The sequence below is a fragment of the Melozone crissalis genome, unplaced genomic scaffold, assembly GCF_028551555.1.
Source record: "Melozone crissalis strain CALT ecotype California unplaced genomic scaffold, PUWL_Pcris_2 ptg000061l_1, whole genome shotgun sequence".
Lineage (NCBI taxonomy): Eukaryota > Metazoa > Chordata > Aves > Passeriformes > Passerellidae > Melozone > Melozone crissalis.
This window is the reverse complement of record NW_026535839.1, coordinates 3,883,162-3,909,623: the sequence shown is the minus strand read 5'-3', so window position 1 is coordinate 3,909,623 and position 26,462 is coordinate 3,883,162. Positions and strand designations below refer to the sequence as shown.

At 42.6% G+C, this 26,462-nt stretch overlaps 1 protein-coding gene across 2 annotated transcripts in view; it reads right to left on the bottom strand.

Annotated features, from left to right (window-relative positions):
* Positions 1–261: 261 nt before the first annotated feature.
* Positions 262–26,462, bottom strand: part of RNF145 (ring finger protein 145) — a 44,630-nt gene continuing 18,429 nt past the window's right edge. For both annotated transcript variants that reach the window (XM_054288108.1, XM_054288109.1), the window contains exons 4-11: positions 17,910–18,001; positions 12,759–12,994; positions 9,073–9,248; positions 7,377–7,517; positions 6,146–6,328; positions 4,404–4,551; positions 3,376–3,732; positions 262–1,876 (exon numbers count right to left, since the gene is read on the bottom strand). In XM_054288108.1, coding sequence (XP_054144083.1) covers positions 1,448–1,876; positions 3,376–3,732; positions 4,404–4,551; positions 6,146–6,328; positions 7,377–7,517; positions 9,073–9,248; positions 12,759–12,994; positions 17,910–18,001 — 1,762 coding nt within the window. In that variant the 3' untranslated portion in view covers positions 262–1,447. The remainder of the gene's footprint in view (positions 1,877–3,375; positions 3,733–4,403; positions 4,552–6,145; positions 6,329–7,376; positions 7,518–9,072; positions 9,249–12,758; positions 12,995–17,909; positions 18,002–26,462) is intronic.

The window sequence follows — 26,462 nt, the reverse complement described above, 5'->3', positions numbered from 1 at the left end:
GATTTGGGGTTTGTCTGGGGCTCAGCAGCAGCAGGCACAGCCTCCAGGAGCAAATGTGCCTTTGAGTTCTGCACTGGCCAAGATCTGTTCACAAGAAGAGGGGAGGGCAAGAGGTACCACCAGGACACAGAGCACTGAAATGGAAATGGGGGAGAACACAGGCATAGGGAGTTTCACTCATCAGGGGGAACAGAGGGCTGTTACTTGAGCCTCTCAACATGTACTTGTGGAGTTCCAGTGCAAGAATCACATAACCAGGTGTAAAAATCTTCAAATGTAATTTATTAAGACATTCAGCTATGTCTGTCAGTCTACATCCAAATTTACTACTAAAAATAAAATAGTATCACATTTCACATTAGGAATACCGACTTTGAAAAACACTTGAGTCAAGCCTATCGTATAAATAAGTGACTAATTTCTCTTCATATCAAAATTCACATAAAAAAATTGCCTGCCCCCTACTCCCACCTATTTCCCCACCCCAGTCCCTTGTTCTACTTGAAGCCATGATGAATGTAAAAATTTAAGTATGGACATGTCCTTGTCAAAGAAAAAAAGGTGCAAACCTATTAACAGCTTTTAAAAGTGGCATTTGCGGAGTCTGATCATACACAGTAATGTACTCATTCCCAAAGTGCAAATATCGCCAGAGTTTAATACTGTTTAATTCAGCTGCAAGGGTTAACATTACACAGCACAGTCCTGCAAGGCCTCTATCCGTGCCCTAAAACTCATCCCACTTTCCTCCTGCAGAGGCAAAGTGTTCATGAGAGCTTTAGTTTACTTCATGCAGCCCACACTGTGCCCATTATGAGCAAAAGTTTCATATACATCAAAATATTGACGACTCTGTCATAAAAGTCAAGAGTCACTATAGATTACATAAATTCAAATGCAACTGCCCCAAGAACACCCAAAGCATACACACGACGTATTAAGAGTGCTTCCACCTCCTGGTACAATCACTGCTGTTACATCTTTGATTTTTGCTTGTGTGCCGTAAAAAACGTCAGCAACCAGAGGTGCCCATCTGCCAGAGACGGGCAGCTCACGGCCCCCAGCGCCCCTCAGGAGCTGGGACAGGGCTCTGTGCAACTCCTCTCCCTGACCACAACCCAGGCAGCCTCCTGTGCCTCTGGCCACAACATCTCACAGACCCCTCACTCCTCTCACCCCTCAGCTACATCTTGAAAACACTCTAGCACTGCTACTTATTCCCAGACATCCTTCCTATGCCCACAGTTCAGAGAGCTTCTGGAGTCATTTCTACTACATCTCACTGGAGTTACCACTACCAAGCAGCCCATAAAAATCAGCATGGGAGATTACATTTTGACCAGCATTAATAGCTACGCTTCTTTCACAGCTGTGGAAGGATTGGTTTTCTTCTGAGTCAAACGTGGATCTCTGCAATGTGTTTGTTCCCACGTCATCCTCTGTGGCCTCAGAGCTGGACACAAACCCTCAGATCTGGAGCAGAGCCCCCCTCTGGGGCTGCAGGGAGTTCTGCAGCACAGGCTGCTCCCTGGCTGGCCTCACAGGGGCTGCTCTCACTGTCCATGCTGTGAGACCCCCCTGGCTGGGCAGAGGCCTCGGGGCTCTCGTGTCCATCCTGGCCCCTGCTCGGGCTGTCCTGCACACTTGGCCTCTGGTCACATTCAGCACCAGGCTCAGCTGCATCTCCAGGCCTGGTGTTCTGCTCTGCACTAGGATTTGGCTGCTGCACTGGCTCTGGTCCCAGTCCTGGGAGCTGTGAAGGGCTCTTCAGTTGGCAGTGGCACAGAGGGCAGGTTTCTTGCACGTACAGCCATTTCTTAAGACAACCCGCATGAAAGAAATGGCTACATGGAGTGATTACAGCAGTTTTCATATCCTGAAAGACACAACAAAAAAAAGAGAAAAAAAAAGAAATACATTATTATTTGTAATCCCATTCCTCTCATCTCACTTCATGTCTCTAATGGGTTCACCAGGCATGGAAGAGACAGAAGCAGTCCACAGAGAAGAAGAGGAATGTTCCTTCCTTCACACCCACAATGTTTCATATGAGGAGCAGCTGAGGGAGCTGGGAAGGCTCAGCCTGAAAAAAGGAGGATCAGGAGGGACCTTCTGGCTCTGCACAATTCCCTGACAGGAGGGGACAGCCAGGTGAGGCTGAGTCTCCTCTCTCAGTGATCAAGCAACAGGACAAGAGGAAATGGCCTCAAGCTGTGGCAGGGGAGGTTTGTTCTGGGCATCAGTAAGAATTTCTTCACAGAAAAAGTTGTCAGGCACTGGAGAGGAGGTGGTGGAGTCACTGTCCCTGGAGGTGTCCAAGGAAGGCCTGGATGTTGGCATTCAGTGCCATGGGGATCAGCCACAGGCTGGACTCCATCTTGGGAGTCTTTTCCAACCTTAATGATTCTCTGATGCACACACAGTTCAAATATGCTTGCTTTCTTTATCACAGGCACTAAAAATGAGGCAAAAACCCCTTGTTTGCAAGATATTATTAAACATGACCTTTTCAGGATGAGAATAATAGGACTGGTTGGCTCAAGAAACAATCACGCAACTCAAAACAGCACAACGACAGATACAACATGTAACACCACCAGAAATGAAGTGACACCATGAACTCTGCCAGCTGAGACCCACATAATACTAGTCTGGTGTTTTGAACACTGTCATTCAATCAGGCAGTTTTACTCTTCAAAGGATTTCTGTCAAGTCTGGAGCCAATCCAAATCCACTCTTAACTGCACACTACTAATGTGAGGGTGATTCTTTCACTGTCACACATAACTACAATTTCTATTCAAGAGACTCTGGAGCTGGAAGTGTGATAAAGATATTACTTTCAGCATTAATGTCTAAGGTCCTTACATCTGCTGGCTCATGTTAGCAAGACCCTTAACCTTTTCATAATTAGGTTTCTGCTACAAAACTGACACTGCACATGAAGCAGCAATGTCTGTAGAGACTGAGCTGCTTCTACAGAATAGTAACAAATCAGCTATCAAGAACAAGTTGTCTTTCCCTAACAAAATCCTCCAGTAATGAAGAAAGGGAACATTTGCTGCTACTACTGAGACCAGCTCAACCCAAACAGGAGAGGTGTCAAAGCAGCTTAAGGACAGAGTCTGCTGTGTAACTGGAGATAAAAAAAAAGGCAGTTTAGGCACATCCAAGCTCTTCATTCCTAAGAATTATCTTGGTGACAACACTCCAAATCAATTTGCACAAAGCAGAAAACTGGGTGATTCCAGTAACTTACTGAGTGCAATATTATTCATTACACATAATTCAAGGCACTTATTTTATTAGCTGAAGACTGAAGCTAGTCTGGGGGTATTTCCACTTGAGCCAATCCTTTGACTCTCCCATTCCCACCTGGTAGCAGATGGCACAGATGTCATTGTGCTGCTCCAGCTGCTCCTTTGTGGCCACGGGCAGGGATTTTATCTTATTCACAGCGTCCCTGCGAAGGAGGAAACTCTTCCAGCCCAGCTGGGCCCGCAGCCACACGTTGTAGTAGGAGTGGATGAAGATGATGACAGAGCCCATGACAGTCCACTCCCCAAAGATGGTTTCTGAGACTCCATAGGCCACCACACACAGAGCCACCAGGAACTCCAGCAGCCGGTAGGTGCCGTTCACGTAGTAGATCACATCGTCCATGTTCTCCACTGGCTCCTTCCTGAACTCCTCCACCATGAACAGAACATAAATGAAGAGGGTCCCAAGCACCTGTAACACAGTGCAAGAGCATGAGCTCAGCTTTCTGGAGCTTGAGTCAGTGCTGGCCACTGAGCTCTGTCCACACAAAGCTCCCAAGCTGGACAGAAGGCAAGCTCAAAGTAGTGGAATTGGTGCTGAACTTCAAGGCAAATAAAAGTTGCTCTTTCTTGCAGAGCATTTAACCTTGTTCCCAAGTACTTCCCCTTCTTCACCTTCCTGAGTCCAGAACAAAGCTGAGTTGATTAAACAAGAGCACTGAGCATTTTAATGGGCAATTAAAAAAAATAATAATAAAAAGCCCAAGTAACAACAAATACTTATGGTATAAAACATTTCCTCTGTTTACACTATTGTGTTTCAAACATCAAATTGATTTCAAAGAGTTATAGCTAAGTAATGACACATAAATGAGTACTCTGGGAAAAAACCTTTTTACTGTGATAGTTACACACCCTCAAAAGCCTTTTGGCTTTACAATTTGAAGTAGACTTCCATTCACCTCTGTTTTCAGCCTACCCAGGAGCTCCTCAGCCTCAGACACAGGACACAGAAAGAGATTTTTTTATCACTTCTTGTAATTCTGTCCTGCTCTTATTCCTGTTCTTTTCTCATCATGTATTTTCCCCCTTAGAATAACAGGATCACAGTTAATGCAGGGCTTCACAGGGCTGATTTCTTACCTGAAGAGAGGTTAGAATACTGCTGGAGATAATGATCAACAGCCAGAAATCCATGTGGAAAAACTGACAGATCATGTAGGCCATGTACGCGGGGAACACGAGTAGGAACAGACAGAGGCTGACTGCTCGGAAGTGCTTCCACAGGCTCCTGCAAAACAACACAATAGGTTTTAATTTTTCAAGTCAGATTTGAGTGTCAGAATAAGAATAGAATGACTGCTGGATGCAGGCACGTTAGATAATTGCTCAAGGCTTTAGCTGGTTGAAAGGAGTTTCTATTTTACTTGGGCACATTCTCATTTCCAGTTTGCACACATGCCTACAACTGTGGAAAGTTCCCTCTCATTTGACCTTTGCTGTTTTCAATAGAAACACAAAAATTATGGGCAAAATAAGTATTTGAGATGCTGAATGTTACAGATGGAAGTCCATTAAAATAAATTATTAAATGGGTAACTGTTTGGACACTTCTCTAAATAAACAAGAGGTCTCCAAATAAAATAATTCTTGCAACTCTTCTTCATGTTTTTGCTAATACGTGTGGGGCAAAGCTACTTCCTTTCATCACCAGATTTAACCCTGCTGCCTTTAGAAGTATATTCCCCAATTCAGACATCACTAAAGAAGAAATGTAGCAGGACTTGAACATTTATCTCTGCCAGTCCTTACTCTGCTCCTATTACCTACTTCTTCCTAATCTCCTCCCCAGCCTAAACACACCATCAATCTTTTTACAGCCACCCATTTGTGAAGGCTTTCAGAATATCCCCTGTAATTTACTATACTACCTCTACTTGTTCCTCAGGTTGTATTTTAACCTCACTTAGCTCTGGAGATGAGGTACAGAAAAAGTCAAACCATTTGGGGGCACAGGACAGCAGCACAAACTGATTAATTCAATACAGTCTGAAGGAACATCAGAGTGACTTTGAGGTCTGCAGTTTTGTGTCTGTGGGTGAGGGAGGAAGAGAGCTGAAGTGGAATTTATCCTGTTTCTTGCTGATTTAGAACTCCCTGGGAGATTTGGCAGAAGAGTTAAAACTCAATATCCCCACAGTCTGCTTGTTTAAGCTGGGCAGATGCTCCTATCCTGGCTCCCTTTCCCTCTGTTTCTACCCTGGAAGTTAACTTGCTGCACACAGAACATCTCTAAGCTAAACAAACTCTACACATAAACAAACCTCCTCTGTTCATTTCTTCACTCACAGGTTACACAAATGCAATTGACAAAGAACAGAACAGATTAATATGAGAACTCCACGTAGCACCAATAGAGCTCTTCAAAACACAAATGAAACTGAACAATCCCACACAATCCAAACATGCGGGACACTAAGGCAAAGGCAAACCTAACACCTCTTATTTTGTGCCAGTAAACCATATCATTTTGGGATCACAAAAAAAAAATAGGTTTTACAATATTTAACACAAGGTCACTCCTAGAAATTTCCCACCCTCAATAGCTGAGTGAGATCACTGCTTAGAGGGAAACTCACCCAAGTGCAGAGGAGGTTAAGAAAAACCATTCTGCAAACCCACACAATAGAGTGTGGGTGGGGAGAGCACAGTCCTGGATTTGCTTAACTGGAACCACAAAACTAGAGAACTTGGACTAGGAAAGAAATGTGCACACAGAAAAAACAACAAGGCAACTTTACAAGTACTAAAAGCCATCAATTACTAGTTTATCACCTCCTAAAAGAACATTGAGTAACTCTCAGTTTAGGAAACCAGTCTCTTACTTGTCCCTTGAGGCTCCCAGTGCCAAGACAATGGGATCAGCAATTTCCAGCATGGACTGAAGGATGGATGCCACCACAATGAAAAGAATAATACTGAGCAGGAACGCCCGATGCACAACTTGGAGCTCAATCAAACCTGTCTGCACAGCCAGGATCAGGAGTGTGACTCCTTCAGTCATCCCCCTGCAGATCAACACAGTCAAAAACCAAACAATCACATCTCTGTGTCAATGCTGGTTCAAAAGTACATCTAGAAACACCAGGAAATAAACTGCCTGCTTCTGTCACAACCTTTCAGATGTCACTGGTTTTAGGTTTCATTGGTGTCCCTTGGAAGGCTTTAACCAGGGAGGGGTGTTTTCAGAAAGGCTGAAGTGCTGGGCTTATGAACCAGCAGATTTTGCTCCTGACAAACAGCATTTGGGCTACATCCAGCTCAGACACCACCCAGCACAAAGCATTTTAAGGACCCAGTTTAGGCAAATTACCAATTTTGCCATTTTTCAGTTTATTCCCCCTGTACCTAAACCTATCCACTCCTTTCTGTCTTGGAACCTCAGAGTGATTTTAATCCTCTGAGGATCACCACAACTATTTGATGCAATGAAGTACACACTTCACCAAAAGATGTTTTTATATAGATTACTCTTATGCAGCCCCAATTCATACCTCTTCTGCTTCTACATCTTGGTGGAACAAAACGTAAAACATTATTTTGCAAATGGTCTCAAGTCTCTACAGAGAGTAATGGGCTGGAGTAACAGGAAAGGCAGTGTCAGGATCCCAATTTCACATTAGACAAGTTGAGACAAGCCTGAGAAAAAGCATTTTGGCTATTTCCCATAACAATTTACAAGCAATCCATACAATGCTGTGTTTTAAGTCTCACAGATTAGTAATGTTTCATACATGATTAGAGGGGACATGAGGAAATGAAAATACAAAGTGTTTATATTATGCAAGCATGCGAAAATTTTTCAGTGACTCATGAAAATACAAGTGACTGTAAATCCCAAGTAACAGCCCTGAATTTGTGCAGAAATGAACCATCTTCCCAAGAAGCCTGTGACAAGTATTTTCACCTCAAATCTTTTCAATGCACACAAACTGGCATGCAAAAAACCTGTGAAAAGGTCAAGAGTCAAAAAACTGCAATGCCACCCCTGTATTTTTATAGAAATCCCCTTTCCATCTGTTTCTTTTCAGACCCTGGGCACAAGGAGGTTCTTACCTGTTCATGGCAGGATCGTTCATGAACGCTCGGTAACCCTGCAGGTAAAACTTGCAGAGAGTCAGAACTCCCAGGGCAACAAAGGAGACTGTGAAAACCAATCCCAGCAGTGAGTATGGAGTGCTACAGCATTCGGCAATACTGCCAGGAGAGAGAGGAAAAGAAACAAAAAGAAAAGGTTAAAATTACTGTCATGAGCTCTCCCTTTGTCCTGTTAACTGTGCAAGTTGGTTTTAAAGCAAATTTGGACTGGTTTAATGAAAATGTTAGAAGTTCTACACCGCCATTAAGTCTTCCAATGAAAGAAAAAGATGAGTGGATTTTATTACTTCTTTCCAAGATATAAGTTGACTGCAGCTCCCCCTTGGAGGCAGGGCTGTGCTGTGACATCCTGCAGTGCCCTCAGCACAGGGCCACGTGGTGGCACTGTCCTGCTGCCGCTGGGGTTCCGAGCCGCAGGCCAGCCCAAAGCTGTCTGGCCACAAATAAAATATAACAATTTGATGTAGGAATAAACTCAACTTCAAGGAAAAGGACTGCTTCTCCTCTATTGTAACAAAACTTAAAAATTGCAGAAGAAATGAACTGGAAGAAAAATTTCAGACCCCAGTGGTTTAGTTAATAAGCAGGAATATAGTCAGTGCTTCTGCATAATGCAGGGTGACACCATAAGCAATTTTAATGCTATATGCAGTATAAATTCTTGGCATTTCTTCTTAATGATAATTAATTTTGACAGCTTACAGGATGGCACCATAGACAGATACAGCAAGGCAAGAAAAAGCCCAGCAACTGGAAAGTCTGATTGGAAAAGTTAGAATCCAACAGCAGAACTAATGATGCATGATCCCTAAAGACTGTCCTGTGCTAGCTGGCTGTGCTCAGACAACTATTACCCCTCTTTTCCCCATCCCACTATGGCACTGTACCTCATCTGCCTACCCCAGCTTCTGCAGCACCCCCAGCTCCTCTCTGCCCTGCATTCCTGCTCCCTCTGCATGTACTAAAGCTGAAAAAGGCACGTAGGTTCCAGCCAGGAGAATCCCTCAAATGCAGCCTCTCAGTAACAGCACCAACACAGATCTCTATCCCTTATATTGCAACCTTTAAACTTTATAAAACTTTATGGCCTATAAAACCTTTTAATGTCTTTAGAATGCTTTTACAAATCCAGTATCTTTCTGATCTTTACACCTCTGCCACATTAACCAGTGGGCTCAAAAGCTGCTTTGGGAGTTGGGTGCTTTGGCTGCTTGGATGAATTCAAGAATGTGTCCCACAACAAAATGATGACAGCCAAGACATCCAAAGCTCAGAGAGTAACCCAAACATGAGTAAGATATCAGATGGATGGAACTTCAACTGAAATATCTCAGACTTAAAACCAATTTATATACTGAAAGCAACCTCTGGACCAAAGCTTTAATTATGGCCACTCCATCCTCAAAGGAATACTGTGCTTTCTTTGGGAGCTCTCCCACAGTTCTATTAATGTCTGCCCTGAATGGGATCCATGCCTTTGCAGGACAAGCTTAACAGGGTTTATATGCATGGTCACTGCAATAGGGACAAATACTTGCTGGGTATCCAAGTGCAATAAAGCCAATATCCACATCTCATCTCTAAAAGAGCACAGATATTAATTTCAGAAGACAGTTCAAACAGAAAACCAACCATCTGCAGGCTCCTGAATTACCTGGTCAAGAAGAGGAAGAGGAGCCTCTCTCTGGAGGCAGGCTGGTCCCGTGTACTGAAATAGGAATAGATCTGAAGAGCAAATAAGACGAGCCAGAACACCATGAAAAGCACAGGGACCACCAGCTGGTTCCACAGAGACATTCCCAGTGCCAGGAGCCCATACACCTCCACCACCTGGGAAGACACAAAAGGACAATTTGTTATTGAGTCACGGCACTTGGCATTTGATAACAGAAGGGAAGTCAACAATAGAGTCACAAGGAAGGCAAGGATGATCCAATGACATCAGCCATCCCACAGGAAGAGAGGAGGTACATCAAAGAACAGTTTGTGACAAAGGCAGAGCTCAGGCTCAGCAGTGACATTTCCAGTCTGTCTGGCAGGGGGCAGAAGTACCTGACTCCAGCAGCAAACCCTCAGACCAGTTCAATGTCCCTCCCTACAAACACCTGGCTTGGAGCTGCTCCCTCAGCCCACTCACAGCTGGAGGGATGAGGACACCTGGCTCTGGGTCATGCCAGCCCCTCAGATCCTCCTGCCCAGTTTAAGTCACACCAATGTTGTTTTCTCTGTAGCTACTGCCAAGTCACTGCACACATCAGACACTGAAATGAGTCATGCCATTAAAAAGTAGTAAATCCACTTTGCTGACCTGTTTTTAAGGAAAAACGTAAATCCCCCCACATTTTATGCTTAAGTATCTCACAAGGATCATATACCTAATCCAAGTACTTTGAAATTCATGCTTAAGACTTATATTGGGACACTCTGAAGCTCAAAGTGCTTCCTTTGCATTGCAAAGACCAAGTTGCAATCATTTCCAAGATGCTGGAACTTCATATAGCTGCGCTTAGGTCAAAAGGAAACTGCTCATAACTATTAATTCTTCATCACCTGCTTCCCACAATGCCATAGAATCCATCAAGGCAAGGAAATTTTTGGAAATGCTAAAAAAGCTGACAAGCATGAGGGATATGACACTCACAGGACCTGCTGCAGCACTGGGGCTGATGGACAAGCAATATTCTGCTGGCAGGGACACGGTGCCAAGCTCCTGCTTTGCTCGCAGACTTGTCAAGGAAGTGCACCTGCCCTCAGAGACTCCCCTGGCCTGGGAGCAAGGCAAGCAATCCTGTGCAGCTCCTGGCACAGAGCTCCACCACACTGGGAAAGGGTCATGCTACACTCACAATGCAGATTCATAACCCTGAGACATTTCTGGCACCTTCTGCTGCAAACAAGCAGCCAAGGTTCTGGGCTTGCTTTTAAATTATACCCCTGGGCACAGCCTAGCACACACAAAAAACACAAATGCCCTGGTTCACCTGTTAGGGCTCTCAGGAAATGCTCCTGGTGTTTAACATCCCAATACTCACTAAGTTTTGACACTGATATCAAACCCACAATCAAATCCAGCCAAAAATAGCTGGACTCGTGTGTAATCTCACAAACACCAAGACGGCACTGAAAACCAACAATTGCTCAGAGTTACAGCAATGGAAATACAAGCACAAAAAAATTCCAGTTGGAATTGGAATGGCAATATCCTTCTCTGGAATAAACATCCAGGCTTGATTTGTAGCAGAGTTACAACCAGGTACATGAACACACCATGAGCTGATGTTTTCTCTGCTGTTTCAGCAACACAAGCAAAGAGCAGCAAGTTTTTAAAATACAAAAACCCCAGGTTTTGCTAGTACAATGTGAAAATCACTCCCAACTATTCACTGCAACTCTATCAGATGTATTTAGAAAAGGAGCATCCAACATTCTTATAAACCCAGTGCCACATGACAAATTTTCTGCCATTTTTTCTGTATTCCCAAGGGAAAAAACACTTTATGCCCTCTGCATAAAAAGCCAGGAGAAAGAGTATGATCAGTGTCCAAAGGCCAGGGATACAAGGAATATTTCCTCAGGATTACTGTAATACAGTCTGGCATGGAAAGACTTGAAATACTGGGACAGGGGAGAGGGGACACAAGCAATTCTAGAGAGGAGGAGACTTGGGTAACAGCAATATTTAGAACTCAATTCTGACAAACAAACAAACAAAAAAATCAGCAAGAAACAACTATTTTCCCCTGTCAACCTGGAATGTATTTGCAATTAAAACATTTGTAAGATTTTAAAGTGTTTTAAACGTTTCTAATAAAAAACAGATACAGGTCTCAAATCCACATCTAATCTGAATTTGGCTTCAGGGAGCCAAAATGAGCATCCATTCATGTACATGGAAAATGGAAATGCTGGTTCCAACCTTTTGCAAGGCTTTGAGCTGTGCAGACATGTTTTACCCCAAATGTTGCCATTCATGCACAGTAAGCATAGTATTTCTGTTCTCACTGGAAAACAGGATACTGAAGCTTTGCCAGTTAGCTCCCAAATTAAATTTTAAATCAGCAAATCTTCAAGTCAGAGGAGGCTTTGACTGGATATCAGAAAAATTTCTTCACTGAGAAGGTGGTCAGGCATTGGAAGGGACTGTCCAGGGCAGTGGTGGAGTCACCATTTCTGGATGGATTTTAAAAATACATAAATGTGGCACTAAGGAACATGTTTGAGGGGTTGGACTTGATGAGCTCAGAGCTCTTTTCCAACCTAAACAAATCTGTGATTCCATGGATGAGGTCAGACCAATGCTAGGTGCTGTACAAACACAGAAGGATAATCCTGCTCTAAAGACCAACTACACACAAAATAAATAACCAGACACCAATGATCACCATGACAGGCTGAGACCTTGGCACAGCACACACCTCCTGCTGCCAAGTTTTTGTTTGTGTATGACAGATATGACAGCAAACAAGAGCTTTAAAGAAGGTTTTGAAAGAGCTTAACAAGTTAGTTTTCGGACTGCTTCCGGACTGAAGAGCAGAAGGCAAAAAACCCAAGTGCCTTGGTTTGAAGAAAAATCCAGGCAGTGGTGAAAACTGAAACAGTGGCTCAGTCAAAAGCCAAGTAAGCATCCATCCTTTTAGACTGAAATATATGGAAGGATGTATATTTATATATATATATATATAAATATATACATAAAATATAAAAATACAGCAAATGTGATGTGTCTGTACCACTGAGAAAGTGTCCTTTGTGTCCTCTGAACTAAACCTTTATTAGATGTCCAAGCATTATGAAAATGGACATGTCAGATCAGTCTTCTTGTTTGAGGTCTCAGTAATGTTGCTGTTCTAAAGAAAATACCACAGACTTTTCAAATCAGTGATTATTAGACTCAAAAGCAGCTTCAATGTCACTTACAATTTACCACTTCTATAATTACAAACACTTTTCATACAGAAAGTGTTTCTTGAAATGAACAGCTACTACAATGAATACCCAAGGATTACCTTCCTTACTTAATGAGGCTGTAAATAAATTCCAGTGTGACACAATCTTGTCTTTTAGCCTGGATTTGGGAAGGAAGAAGCAAAGTCCAAGCAAAGTGGCCATGCTCAGCTGGCCAGCAGCATAATTCAGGCTCGTGTCTTAACTGCTCACCCATCCAAAGCTATCATAAATTAAAGAAAGAAGATGCTATGGACAGGAGCTTATTCAGTTGGCTAAGAAAGGATGAGTTAGCACACAAGCACAGGTGCACAGAAGACAGGTCAAGTGGTTTTTTTTTTTTACTTTCCTGCATAAAAGGCTCAGAAAACAGAACGGCTGCATCCACCATCCTACCTGGACAAGCTCTCTGTAGGCGGACTTCGCCAAGTTATAGGGCACCAGAAGATTGGATGCCAGGAAGTAGAGCACCTCCAAGCCGGTGAAAATCATGGCGAATTTGTTGATGATGACGATGGTCTCGAGCGGGACGAGGCAGAGCCGAGCCAGCAGAGGGAGCATGTGCGCGGAGAAGAGCCAGATCTGCTTGGTCTTCATGACGCAGGAGCAGAGCGTGCACACCACCAGCTGCCCTGGAAACGCGACACAGCAGTTCAGAACCAAGCTGATTATCCCCTTCAGGAAAAAGCGTATTTTTAATACGTTATCTTGCCAGAACACCGTTATCAACATCCAGCACGTTATGATGGTTCTAACTAGGACATCTCTGTTACGAAACCAGGCTCCTCTCCGTGTCTTTTGCTGGGTCACTAAAGTTACCCTTTCCAAAATGCTTTCACTTCCCAGATTAGCCAGCTGTAAAGCCAAAACACATGCAGAATCAGATTAATAAAGCCCCAGGAATAAATCATACAGAGGATAGCTCAACAAGCTAGCCCTCTTTTTCCTCACCACCCCCAGCTCAGCTGAAATCCCATCAGTATCTGTACACACAGCAGCTTTTCTGAAGCCCAGCTACACTATTTCATCCTGACCTACACAAAAAAGCAATCAGAGGTCCCAAATGGCTTTTAGAGCAACAATATTTGGACTGTCAAGAGGAATTACTGACCAAGAACAGCAACAGGAGAACAGCCAGGTCAGCAGCTGAGACTTCAATAATTTCATAACGCCCTGAGGCAGTGGCTCAGAATGATCACTGAAGCTTGCAAGTGACAGATAATTAACAACTAAATTCTCTTTAAGAGCTGGTGGGGACACAAGCATGAGCACATCTCCCCCACATACCCACAGATTTGGAGGGTGGTATTTCTAAAGCATTAAGACCACTTCAGTATAACTGCTCCCTTCAGAGACATTGAAGTTGTACCCTCGATCCCAGAGGAAACTGAATGGGGTAAAATGCACATTGCCTGGATAAGAACAACCCTCACTCATCATTTTGCAGCAAGGAAAATTGTTTCAGGGAAAGTTACGAAATGCAAACATCAGGTAGTTCCAAACCAAGGCATTAGCACTTGAATTTAGCACCACTTATTGTGACATTTGATATAAATTACCATAGATGGTGAAGAAGGGTCTGTTTTCCAATAATATGCCATAAATTTCAAATAATATGCCATAATTTATGCCAAATAATATGCCATAAATTTCAAATAATATGCCAAAAAATAGGCCATGTTTGCATTTCATAACTTTCCCTGAAACCAGAAGCTGGCCTTAGGAAAAGAGAGGAACCTGACCAAGGCCAGAAACATCTCTAGGTCAGCATGAGCTCCATGTGCTCACATAAGCTCACTGACCTTGTAAGCCCTTCTGGATGGGCTGCCAGAGGAGAAACAGCAGTACCGGGGTTTTGCTTTCATTCTGCCAAGCTTCCCTACCTAGGGAAAGACTTCTGCTTTCAAAATAACTGCAACTGAGCTGAAAGCAATCTCTAATCTCTACTACTTAAGCATACAAAGTTCTCCCTCCTGAACGCTGTCCCCTTTCAAGTTAAATTCCTACTGTCAATTTGACAGATGTATTTCTGAATTAGCAGATTCCTCTGCAGAACAAGCACCCTTGCTCTCAGCATGACACTATCAGCATACTGGGTCTTATGAGCCTCCCAGAAAGTTACTCTACTCATCTCTTTAAACGTTCAGCTGACTCCAGCTCTGAAGCATTCTCCCTCTGCTTTGTTGTTCTCTGCCCACACACACGTTGCTACAAGCCTATTTCAGACACCAGCAGCTCACTGCTGTGCTGTCATATTCAGGAGCCTGGCAGGCAGCTTGCGAGGATTTCTGCGACTCACGGTAACTACGGCAACTCAGCCTCACACACAAAGGGACACAAACACCACCATCCAATGTGCTCTTCAGCATTTAATAAGAGTGTTGTCATCTGAAATCAAATACTGCAACAGCACCACATTAAACAATCCAGCGCTCTCTCTGGAGCTCTCAGATCACAGATTAGAGCCTGAGTTCAGTCTCAGTAAACAGCAGAAGCTGCTTTCCTCCAACAGCCATGTGTGGAGTGTGCTCCTCATCCCTGCTCAGCTCTGGCCCTCCCACCCTTTTAATTTAAACACTTGTCAAAAGTTACTTGTCATGGGAAGGAGAATTGTACACACCATCAAAGGAAATACATGGAGCACTTTCTCTGGAAGCTCCAACCTCCTCCCTGAAGTGTGCACCTTATCAATTCTCAACCCCTGCAGCAAAGGCATGAATGTCTCCAATGTGAGTGGTGACATCCAAAATGAGTGATGTTACTTCCATTTTAAACTGAGGTAGCAGCACCTTAGTTCAGGACAGCCAGAGATTTACCCTCTGCAGTAAATCACACTTTATCTGCAGGTGGGGCTGCACAGCATCAGTCATCAACCTCACACAGCAGGATCAGCCAGAGAAAGTAACCTCACATCAAATCACAGATTTGAACACTCGAGGTATCTGCTATGACTATGAAATCCAGGTGAATGTTTGCACCCTGAAAACTGAAATGCTGTGGCCTGAAAACTGACAGACACAAATGAACCCAACAGCTGTAACAGCCCTGGAAGACACCAGCCAGGGTCCTCTGCTAGGGAATGAGGCAATGAGGAAGAAATCCACTGTGTGAACTTCCTGCCCATTCTTTTCCCTTCCCCAAACCTCCACAGATACATTAAACATTGCTGACAGATAGCCAGAGCCTCTCAGCTCATAAGCTAATGGAAAATGTTCAACAAGAAAGCTGACATGGTACAGCCACTTGGAGTAGAGAAGCATCTTTGTTTCATTCACAATTTTAAAAAGCTGATGCTGACAAACTCCCTGGCTACATCAGTGGCTTACTCAAAACCAAGGTATCCTGAAGTTAATATAAAACCCCATTACTGTGCCATAAGAAAAAGCAAGTCTTCGTGGTAGCATCACTTGCAAAATCCCCCAGCAGCTTTGAGAAGCTCACAGCTGCTGTGCTCCAAAGTGGCTCACTCATCTAAGGGGCCATCTTTAAAAACATTTATTTGTCCCATCCAGCACTTAGGAACACATTATTATCCCCAGACAATAGTCATCAGACTGAGTTAAATACAGGGGAAGAAATGACTGTGAGATCCCATTCAGAAAGTATTAATGAACAAAAGCATAAACAAAGGTTATGTTTGTGAACCCACTGATGCTGTACATCATTCCCTTAACTCTGACCAGAACTTCAGGAACCAGAGCTGTACCAGCAGCACCATTATTCCATTCCCTCATGCACCTGCTTTGGTGCCTGTCAGCAGTGCTGCAGCACAACACCCTGTCAGGATGTGTGAGAAAAAGATGGAGCAAAGCACCTGTACATTCATTTTGCTGTGAAGATGACACCACTCAGTGTATTCCTGAAACTCCACTGAATAAATAACCTTGTATACAACAAATCTTGTATACAACAAATGAAAACATTTCATATTTATACAAAACACTGTCAAGACTCACAGGCCACTTTCACAAGTCTTCCCCAAAGATGACTGCTTGTCATCAAGACCAAAATTACATTTTCAAGTTGGCTTTGAAAGGATAAGGACAATTAACAATGGGGACATTAAATATGTTAACACATACACATTTGCTAGTACAGTCACAAGCACCTATTTCTGAAACACAATTACAGTAAGGGGACACTTTAGTCTGATACCCACCACAACCCAAAACTGCATTGAATTGAAAAAAGCCATTATCTTTTTCTCACTTGTTTTTAGTGCCTATTAAAACCTAGATGCAGCATGCTGGGTTTGACTCTTGGTTTAGTTTTCAGGTGTTACTGAATGACACAATGCCTCCTGATCTGTTCCTGCCCAGGCCTGCATGATGCTTTCTGTGGGATTCTGCTTTACCATGGAACCCTGCACTGCACCTGGGAGAGATTCACAGGTCTAATTACAAACATTTTCTCATAAAAAACATGCCAAAAGCTTTAGCTGTACTTTGGCATCATTTGACAAGATATTCAGAAGAGAGAGAAGTGTACCCAGACATTCAGAAGAGAGAAAATTATACCTAAATAATCTTTCCTTGAAAATTACCAGCATTGCTTCTATTAAAAATATTAAAATCAAAGACAAATGCCACATTTGAAAGTAAAGATGCAGGCAAACAGGAGATGGGTAAATTCTGTCAGACCTAACACACTGTAAAGTGGTAAACTCATTTTTATCTGCCAGTAGCAGCTGCAAGTAAACAGAAAGCAGCTGAGTTTTGCCAACAGTAGTACATGGCTGACTAAATCTGTCAATAATCTGATGGAAACCACAGATCTTAGTGAAAGGAATTAAGGAAGATTTTTCTTGCAAGCTTGTCTCAGGCTTCATTTTAAAATACACATGGTGTGTGTGTGTATTCCAGTATCCTCTCAGGAGAACATATGGTTTAGTGTAGCAACCTTAACAGTGAATTTATTCTCTTCCAGTCAAAGTTCAAAGGGTAAGGAAACACTCTGGGAAGTCCAATTCTTCGTGATTTATCTGGGATTTTTAGGTAGGGAAGTCATCTCTGCCATTAATCAAACAATTTAAATATGTTTAATTAGAAATATCCTCAGGACTCTGTAAAAAAACCAGTAGCCTGTAGTCCCATGCTCACACCCATCAATGTATTTCATCAGATTTTGTAAGAGAATGACCGTGTTTAGCCATAAAGCCAATGAAGAATTTATGTGTACAACACCTGAACTGACAAAAACACTACAAATGCACTCAACTATCGAAATTTCTACAGTACTTTCCACATAAAGGTCATTACAGACACTCCAGTTGTTGTGAATCAGACTGCATAGTCTGAGGACAACAGGGGCAGAGCATAACAAACAGACCTGGAAAGTATTTCAGATCTGCAAGTAGGGGGTACTGGTAAATCAGTGGCATAGAAAAAGGCAGGCAGGATACAGCTGTCCTCCCGTGCCTCTTGCACATTAATAAGAAGCATAACAATTTAAAGCAATAAAAGAGATTTGAAACAAAGAGGTAAAACATGCATATGTTCCAATGAAGAGAATCAGAGCTCTCTCCCCTCAGTTCTCTGAAGCACTCACCTACTAAAGCAGTCATGAACCGGTTCATGGAGAGAGGCTCCAGGTACATTGGTCCTTCATAGCCCGATTCCAGTTCGCTCCTCACATAATCCCTAAAAACACAAACCCACAAACTGTTATGATCCATCTGATTCAGACAAGCAGCAATTTATTCATCCCACATGTATGTAACTTCAGTGTACATCACAGCCAATTAACTAAACTGCAAAATGCAATATTAACACTGCTGTTCCAGCAGCCAGGCTGATGGAAGGATCCAACTGAGGCATGACTTAAGGGAGAGCAGAATTATCTGTAATTAGACTCACTGGCAGAGCTGTAAAAATCCTCTGGGACATCTAAGCTGTTCTTCAGAGCGTGGCCTCAAAACTGCTTATTGACAAAGCCTCTTAGGCACCATTCCATTTTTAAGTATCCTTATTAAGTGGTTTTCTTCCTAACAATAATTTCTTTTCCCACCAGCAATATGTGAAAAAAAAAATCTGAGAGCTTGACAAAGAGATCTTCCAATTCAATACTTACAGTATTTTGCACTTAAGAAGTTCTTTACATTCAATTGAAAGATAAGTATGAAGGAAAAGCAATAGGCAATAATGAGGGAGTAGAGTCAGGAACAGAGTTGTCACATCACTCTTTTGTCCAACACAATTTGAAAGTTTAGTTCTGTCCTACCAGATATCCACAAACTGATAAAACACTATTGACAGACACTGCAAGAGAGCTTGAAAATGTCTCAGAATTCTCCTCAGAAAAGGTGAGCTGGAAGGGTTGGCTCTGGCAACCAAAGAACCTGAGGACCCTGGGCAGTTTCTGTGGCTGCTGGTCATCCATTGGCTCTGCCCTTGAGTAGGTTAACACATGAACAGAACTCAGATATGAACCTCACACTAAGAGCAGGCATTTCACACCTTCAGAAGCTGATCCTGGACCAGCACAGCAGGAATTCTGCAGTGGCTCCTTAATCTGCCATCAGACAGCAGGCAATACTCCTGACCTTCCACATCCAGCCTGTTTTTCTGCCATGCCCTGTGACCCTTCCTGCTCCTCTCCAGGGCAGCTGCAGCCCCACCCTCGTCAGGGCACCACCAGCTCTGCCATCAGCAGCACAAACCCTGAGTTTGTTTCTGTCTGATCCTGTCCAGGACTCACATCTACCTGCATCACATCCTGGGAATGCCAGACAGACACACTTGGTCTGACCCTGCATGGAGCTCAGTCTGTTTGCTCGAGGGGCAATTCAGTTATTCTGTGTTTATTTTTATCACTGAGGCCAGCCACACTTGCTGGGAGCAGATACAGACAAAGCACAGCAAAACAGGACTGGAAACCACAGCCAATACAAGACCTGCTCTTTTTATTTTAGTACAGAAATAGATGCAATTTCGTGCTACTGAGAACATTCTCTTCTCCCCAGAAATGTGGGAATATACCCTGCTCCTAGGATTAACTTGCTACCCCAAGCAAAGGTATTCACATTTTCACTTGCAAAAGATCTCTGGAATTCAAGATATAAATCTCAAAGTACTAAAACAAACACTTCAAAGCCTGTTCTTCATAGCTGACAACACTGCCTACTCAGAGCAGCTTTTCAAGTGTCATAGTATACGTGAGGTATGTTGAAATGAGTTCTTTAGACTGCAACCTACAATTAAAAGCACATGAGGACTGAAAAGGCACCTCAAATGACAATTCCAGACAGAAATCTTCCCTCTGTTCTCCAGGTACAGCTAAGCACAAGTGCTTTTCTTCCACCTTCCCAAATCCATAAGGTTGTAATCCTTTGGGCAAAGGGGTTATTTTTATTTATTTTCATCATATGGACCAGCAGAAAGCACTTTCTGAAAACATCAGCAACACAAACAGGATAATCCATCAGTTACAGAAGAGAGAAAAAAATAACAGCCCTTGCAAGATACTGTAGAAGGCTTTTTGTCTTAGCAAAATCATACTCCATCCTCAAATTTTGGCTGGAAACACTGGCTATTTCTAAGCTGCTGGAAGGAAAGCAGTGAAGACATCAAGTTTCTTCTATATTTGTTAGGAAACAGGTTATAAAATCATCCAGGATACCAAGATGACCTTACACAACTTAGCCAAGAGACACGAACAAAGCTGCACTTACAGTTGCTTCTTCACCACCAGAACGTGCTTGGAGATGACCCAAATTTCCTCAAGCTACATTTCTTGCTGTTGTCTGATTCAGTCATCTGCACAGAGGTCTGCACTTGGCTGAATTCTCTAAGTAACTCTCAATTAAAACTGAGTTTTAGGCCCACCAGTTTGGAGAAGTAACGTTTTAAGATCTCCTAAATTTTTTAAACAGTATTTTTAGCTGATGGCTGAATGAGGAAAGTGAAAGCAATGATTCTCCTATTACCAGTACAAACACAAGGATCTTTTGGCACAGACACCAATCAGAAGATGCCTCAAACAGCTGCAGTGCCATACAAGATGCTGAAAAAAGCAAGTGCCTGCACTCAATTTTGATCAATTAAAACTGTATTAATCTCCAGCTTTTACATTTGAGGATTGTTCACTTTCCTGCAGCAGTGTAAGAAAACAAGAAGGCTAAAATCATTATTTACTAGTTAATGAAATGACTGAAACTACATTACTTTGGAAAATTAGGATTTAAGAATAAAGCTTAGATCAGATTCATGCTGCAGATTCATTCCCAGCCTCATTTAATCCAACTGCTGGCCTGTTAACAGGTACCTATGGACAGTCAGGACTAAATTGCTCCAAAGGTGATCATTTTTCACATGTGATCATTTCTTTGTTACTGAAGTACAAAAAAGGTCTTCCATCACTAAAAATATGCTTTATAATTGACTGACATAAGGTACAGTGGTTATCTGACCTGACTCATATTGCTGACATTTACTTTGGGTGATTAATCTGCACTGTCAACATCAAACACACTCTCACAGGTTTCTAATGTCTACAGACAATCTTAAAATTAAGTGTATTTCAAGTTTGTCCATAAGAAACAATTCAGTCTCTTGCTCCCACCCTTCTCATTTTAAGCTCTGTGAGGCTCAACCAACCTGGGATACAATCATAATAAAACTGCAAAACATGAAATAAGATAATTATGTGAACTCCAGTTTTAGCATTAACAGTGCGTTTAATCTTATCACTTCTATTCTGCAGCAGTTATTTTTCCCAAGCTGCTTTTTGCTGGAAATGGGTAAAAGAAATGTGATTCTTTTAAGCAAAACATTAGTGCTACTACATATGAAATAAAACCAGCATCCACCTTCCTTGTCAGGAGCAACAGGACTGTGGTAAATTAATTTAGTTCACTGCATTCTTTCAAACTGCATTCTTTTGTCTGAGTAGTTCTCCTTAGCATGAGTAGCTGAAGCTGCTGGAGTCTTCAGCCACAAGCTGCAAGCTCCACCTAGGAAAGCTGAACTTAGCTTGAACTCCTGCTCAGTTACATGAAGGGAGGCCCTGGGAGCAGTGTGAGCTCTGGGTCACAGCAGAAGCTGCAACCCAGCCAAATAAAAGCAGCCAACACCCACCTGGAGACAGAGAAAGAATCCAACAGGGAGCAAGAAGGTCCTTGACCATCCAGCACTGGACCAAGGGGTGTGTGCAAAGCACACCAAGAGTGGATGCAGGATGGGTGCATTGACTGTGAGGGTACAAAGGCTCAGTGATTTTTGTGTTTTGGGTCCCTGGCTGGAGGCACCCAGCTCAAGCTGTTCCTATTACTGTGCCACTCCATTATTACACTAATTTTTCTTGGAACTGAAAACTGCTGAAGGAAACTTTCACAACTTCTCGTCTCCCAACACCCAAGTGCTGGTACCAGGTGAGTTCACCAGTACCTCTGGAGCAGGAGGCATTGAAGGGTGAGTGTTAAAACTCCCCAGGCAGATTTGGAGAAGGTCCTGCAGTGGGTTTGAGTCACTCTCAGAGCCTCATCAGACAGTAATGTGCACACAGAAAAAGGGATTCAATTCCACTTGTAAGAATAGAGTTCAAGTCCCTCATAGCAATGGGAAATCTAATTCTTCAAGTACAAACTGTTGGCCAAATCTGACACCAAGACTGAACCCAGCTGCACCTACACTCCTCTCTGAACCTCCTGACTCCACAGGGGGGTCTCCCTGACAATCTTTTTTGCTGCTTGTTCTTTATTCTTTCTGGTAACAGGGAACAAACTCGGCATAGAAAAGGGGATGCCCTTGGCCAAGGTATTGCAAAATTGAGAAAAGATTTATGGTACAGCTCAATTATCTAAAGAGCACACAGTGGCCTTGTGCCAGGAGGAATGGCCATATATTACTGGGACAGCTGGTGGGGGCCCCAGGAAATTTGGCCACTACATGGAACTCTCAATCAATTAAGACTCACTTATTTACGACTCCGCTTAGAGGATAAAAGCCCTGGACAAATGCATTGGTGCTGGAGGGAAAGAAAATTGGATACACCAGGCTCATGTCAAACAGGGGTGAGTAACCAGCCAGCTAATGAATGATGGCACTATGAAGAACTGATACTCTGAAGAGATGGAGCGGGACAGCTCACTCACCACTCCTGGTGCTGTTAACCCAGATGAGCACAGCTGCATGGCTAAGTACATAATCAATGCACAATTCAGTGTGGTATAAAGTTAACAGGACTAAAGAGCAGCTAATTCACATAGATTGTTAAGGGCTGGGTTACCCAGCCCCTAAAGCTCTGCAAAACCCAAAGAAGCAGCTCTCATTTTTTGTTGTGAATCCAGCACAGCTCATGATCCAACCACTGCCTCACTGCCCAGCACAATGAGCTCGGCCACCAGCCCTCCATGGGTAAGGGAGGAGCTGATCCCACAGTTTCTGAAATCAGCACTAGCTCTTAGCTGCATCCAAGCACAATTGCAGATAAAATCTATGGTAGCCACAACCATAAGAGAAGGGGAAGGGTGTAGCTTACACATTGAAATTAAAAAAAAATTTAGAAAATGCAACTGATTTTGAGAGAGAATTCCAACAGTGGTGGTATGCAGCCCATTTCCCATATAGCTCCAGAGTAATAATGGCAGAGCTTTTGTCTCAACAATACACCCCATTAATTCTAATGCACCCCATTAATTCTAACACCACAGACCCAATCCCTGTATTATCACTGAATCATGATGGAACTGCTCTCTACCCACCAGAGCTGAGTATGGGCCCAACACAACAGAATCAAATGGCAGAGTGTCAATGTTGATGTGAGTGTTGCTGGAGAACAACAGGGATTTATTTGTGAAAGAAAAACCATCAAAGCTCAAGACATTTGTTTTGACACTGAACAAAGTGTCTGTCACTTGAAATACATTCCAAAGAAAGCCCTGAAACTGTACTTGCCTATGTTGGAAAAGGATGTGTTTGTGTAAGAACTCTTTGTAATCTTATGTTTGTAAATAATATCACTACAGAGACAATAATCACTCAATTACTTCTAACTGTAGAAACACTGTAGGATGTAATTTTAATTATTCAGCTCCTATTATGTCCAATCAATGGTTACAGTCCAATTATACTTAAGCTAAAATTTACTACCTATCCCCATCAGAATGAATCCTGCACTGGTGAGGAAGCCACTAAAATCTGATCACCTGTATCAACTGCTGGAATGTGGCCAAAATGATGGACAAAAAATTCTAGTCACCATTCAGTGCAGAAGAGATGCATCATGTCTTGGAAAAAGTGAAGAAGGAGGCACAATGGAGGGAAAAATGAAGAAGGAGGCATCCACTGATGGTGGAAAACGTTTTTTGGGTCGTCACCAACAGCAATGTAATCTATATTAAGATGCTCCATCCAGTGGTGACCTTGTTCACTCTGCTAATATTGTACTTATTTCTTGTAATAATGTTGTATGTGAGACTAAGGGATGTCTTTAAAGACTGTGAGTTCCTTCTGACACATGAGGAGGAGTGCTTAATAAAAAAAGCAAGACTGTTGTACATCAGTTGTGTTCTTCTAACTGTATTCTTTTGTCTGAGTGGCTTTGCTTAGCAGAAATAGCTGAAGCTGCTGGAGGTTTTAGGCCACAAGCTCCAAACTCTCACCAGCTCCAAGCTCCCACCTAGAAAAGCCAAACTTATCTTGAACTCCTGCTCAGTTACATTTACATGAAGGGAGCCCTGGGAGCAGTGTGAACTGGAAGATAGGGAGGCCATAACTCAGCAGGAGCTGCAGCCCAGCCGGATAAAAGCAGCCAACACTCACCTGGAGACAGAGAAAGAATCCAACATGGCAAAAGAAGATCCCAGACCAAAACCCACCACTGGACCAAGGGGTGTTTGCAAAGCTCATGAGGAGTGGAGGCAGGATGGGTGCATTGACTGGAAGGGTACAAAGGCCCAGGGATTTGTGTGCTCTGGGTCCCTGGCTGCAGGCACCCAGCTCAAGCTGTCCCTATTACTGTGCCTCTCACTTATTAAACTTATTTCTCCTGAAATTGGAGACTGCTGCAGGAAACCTAAGGCAAAGAGATTTCATTAAATTGGATTTTGGGTTTTTAAAGCTCTCTTCTTTCCATAAACAGATGGTATGTTATTTCCACCCAAATTGCCAGGTTAGCATGCTACATACAAATGCAGCATCTTCTGGAGTGCTCCAAGTATTCACAAACATTACCTAAACCATCTTTACACATTAAGGTAATTCTCAGCTCAGCAGGTAAGGAAACAAAACATTTAAAAATTAAATAACTTGTCAAGGTCACATAAACCTGGAAGTCTGAAGTCAGAGCTTAACTATAAAATTCAGATGATCTTATTTCCAGACTTGCAGATGAAGTGCAAGCTATTTCTGGGGTGGAAAAAAAGCACTGAAAGCTGAAGTCTTTCAACAGCTCAGAATTTCCAGGACACTGCAGAGTCACAAGTGCCAGATGATTCTGGTCTTGTTCTATAATTTGCACTAACCAAACTGGCCTCAATATAAGACCTCTTCATTGGTCTTAAATAGCATCCCAACTGGTAGTGCATGCAAGCAAGTCCCTGGAAGTTTTCAGCTCTGAGCAGAATTACTAACAAAAAACACTGAAAAACAGTTTGCACATGTGACTACTGTGTGTCTTGTAATGATCAGGCTGCTAAATAGAAACATAACTTGGAACTGGATAGCTTTGGCAATAAGAGGAATGGCTCTGCCAACAGATATGTCTGTCACATTTCACTATTTTCAGTGTGAAAACTAATGGGATTGAAAAATTCTTTTGTAGGACTAATTCAAGTGTCACTCCCCAGATATGAGTCCCTGACTGCACAAAGGTTTCAGCTGAGAGCCCCTTGCATTGTGCTTCCTTCCAATCCAAACCAGCCCAGGGAATGGGAAAGCTCACTCAGAAGTGTCAGCAGCCACATTTGCCTTGCAAAATACCTTGGGAATACTGCTGGACTATTTGAATCCATGACATCTTTTAATTAAATATATTTTTTGTGCTAGTTGATGCAAGATTTAATTAAAGTCTTCATTAACTCGCTCCAGGAGCACCAAGTAGAGAAAGCTTAGAAGGAACACACAGAACAGCCCAAGCAGTATTTACTAAATATGTTACAATAAAGCCTATTAAGTCTCAAACCTCACAAAGCAACAGAAGTCAGAATTCCTACTACACAGAAATACAAACAAGGTATTAGAAGCAAACACAGTGCTATCTTTTAATGTATCAATCAAATATGTAACATCTCCCTTTCTTCCAAAAAATTTCAAGACCTGGAGTGGCATAAAAACCTCCAGCTGTAAATGTTCTGCACCAAAGCCCTCTGTCTGATGGGCATTTATTACTAGATTTATTACTTCAACACTTAAATAATATTTAGGTTGCTTTTTCGAATAAATAAGTCTTTAACCCTCTAAGAAACACCCACAAACTCCATTGATAACAAGTCAGGACTCCCCTGAGGATGACAAATAAACCCTTTTTTCCTTCCTACCATGAGGCTATAACTCCTGTCTTGTACACTCATCCTTTCCAGGAAATCACTAACTGCAGCTCTGACAGCCACAACAGCAACATGTCAAATCAGCACAAAACCTTCATTAACACTCCCCTGAACTGCAACCTATCAAGAAAAACATTCCAATAAATGCTCTGGAACAACAATTTTGATGTGGAAATAACAAAACTATCACTTCCATTAAATCAATTGAAAGCACATTTTTAAATGCTTCCCATCAGCAGGCACCAAAATAAGTCAGGCTCAAATCCATATTTTCAAAACTTCCCATGCAAAGCCTTTAATGTGATGGCAATGCCTTTGGTTCCAATTAAACATTGTGTCAGGAGGAAAGTTTACACTGGCTTTCAACACATTTAGCTGGGGCCAAACAAAGATGGTTGATTCTGTCTTGTTTGACTCAGAGTTCTCCAGACTCCTGCTCTGTGTTTCAGATCCTAAACACCTGCATCCACAGTAAATTCAAATTTGTGTAATACATTTTAAGAATAAATTCCACTACTACTTTGCTTTTACTGGATTCCAGATCTGCTCTCTCTCCGGAGGTGCCAGGAAACTAAAAGTAACATCCTGTCTGCTGTATAAAACACCCCAGTGCTGAA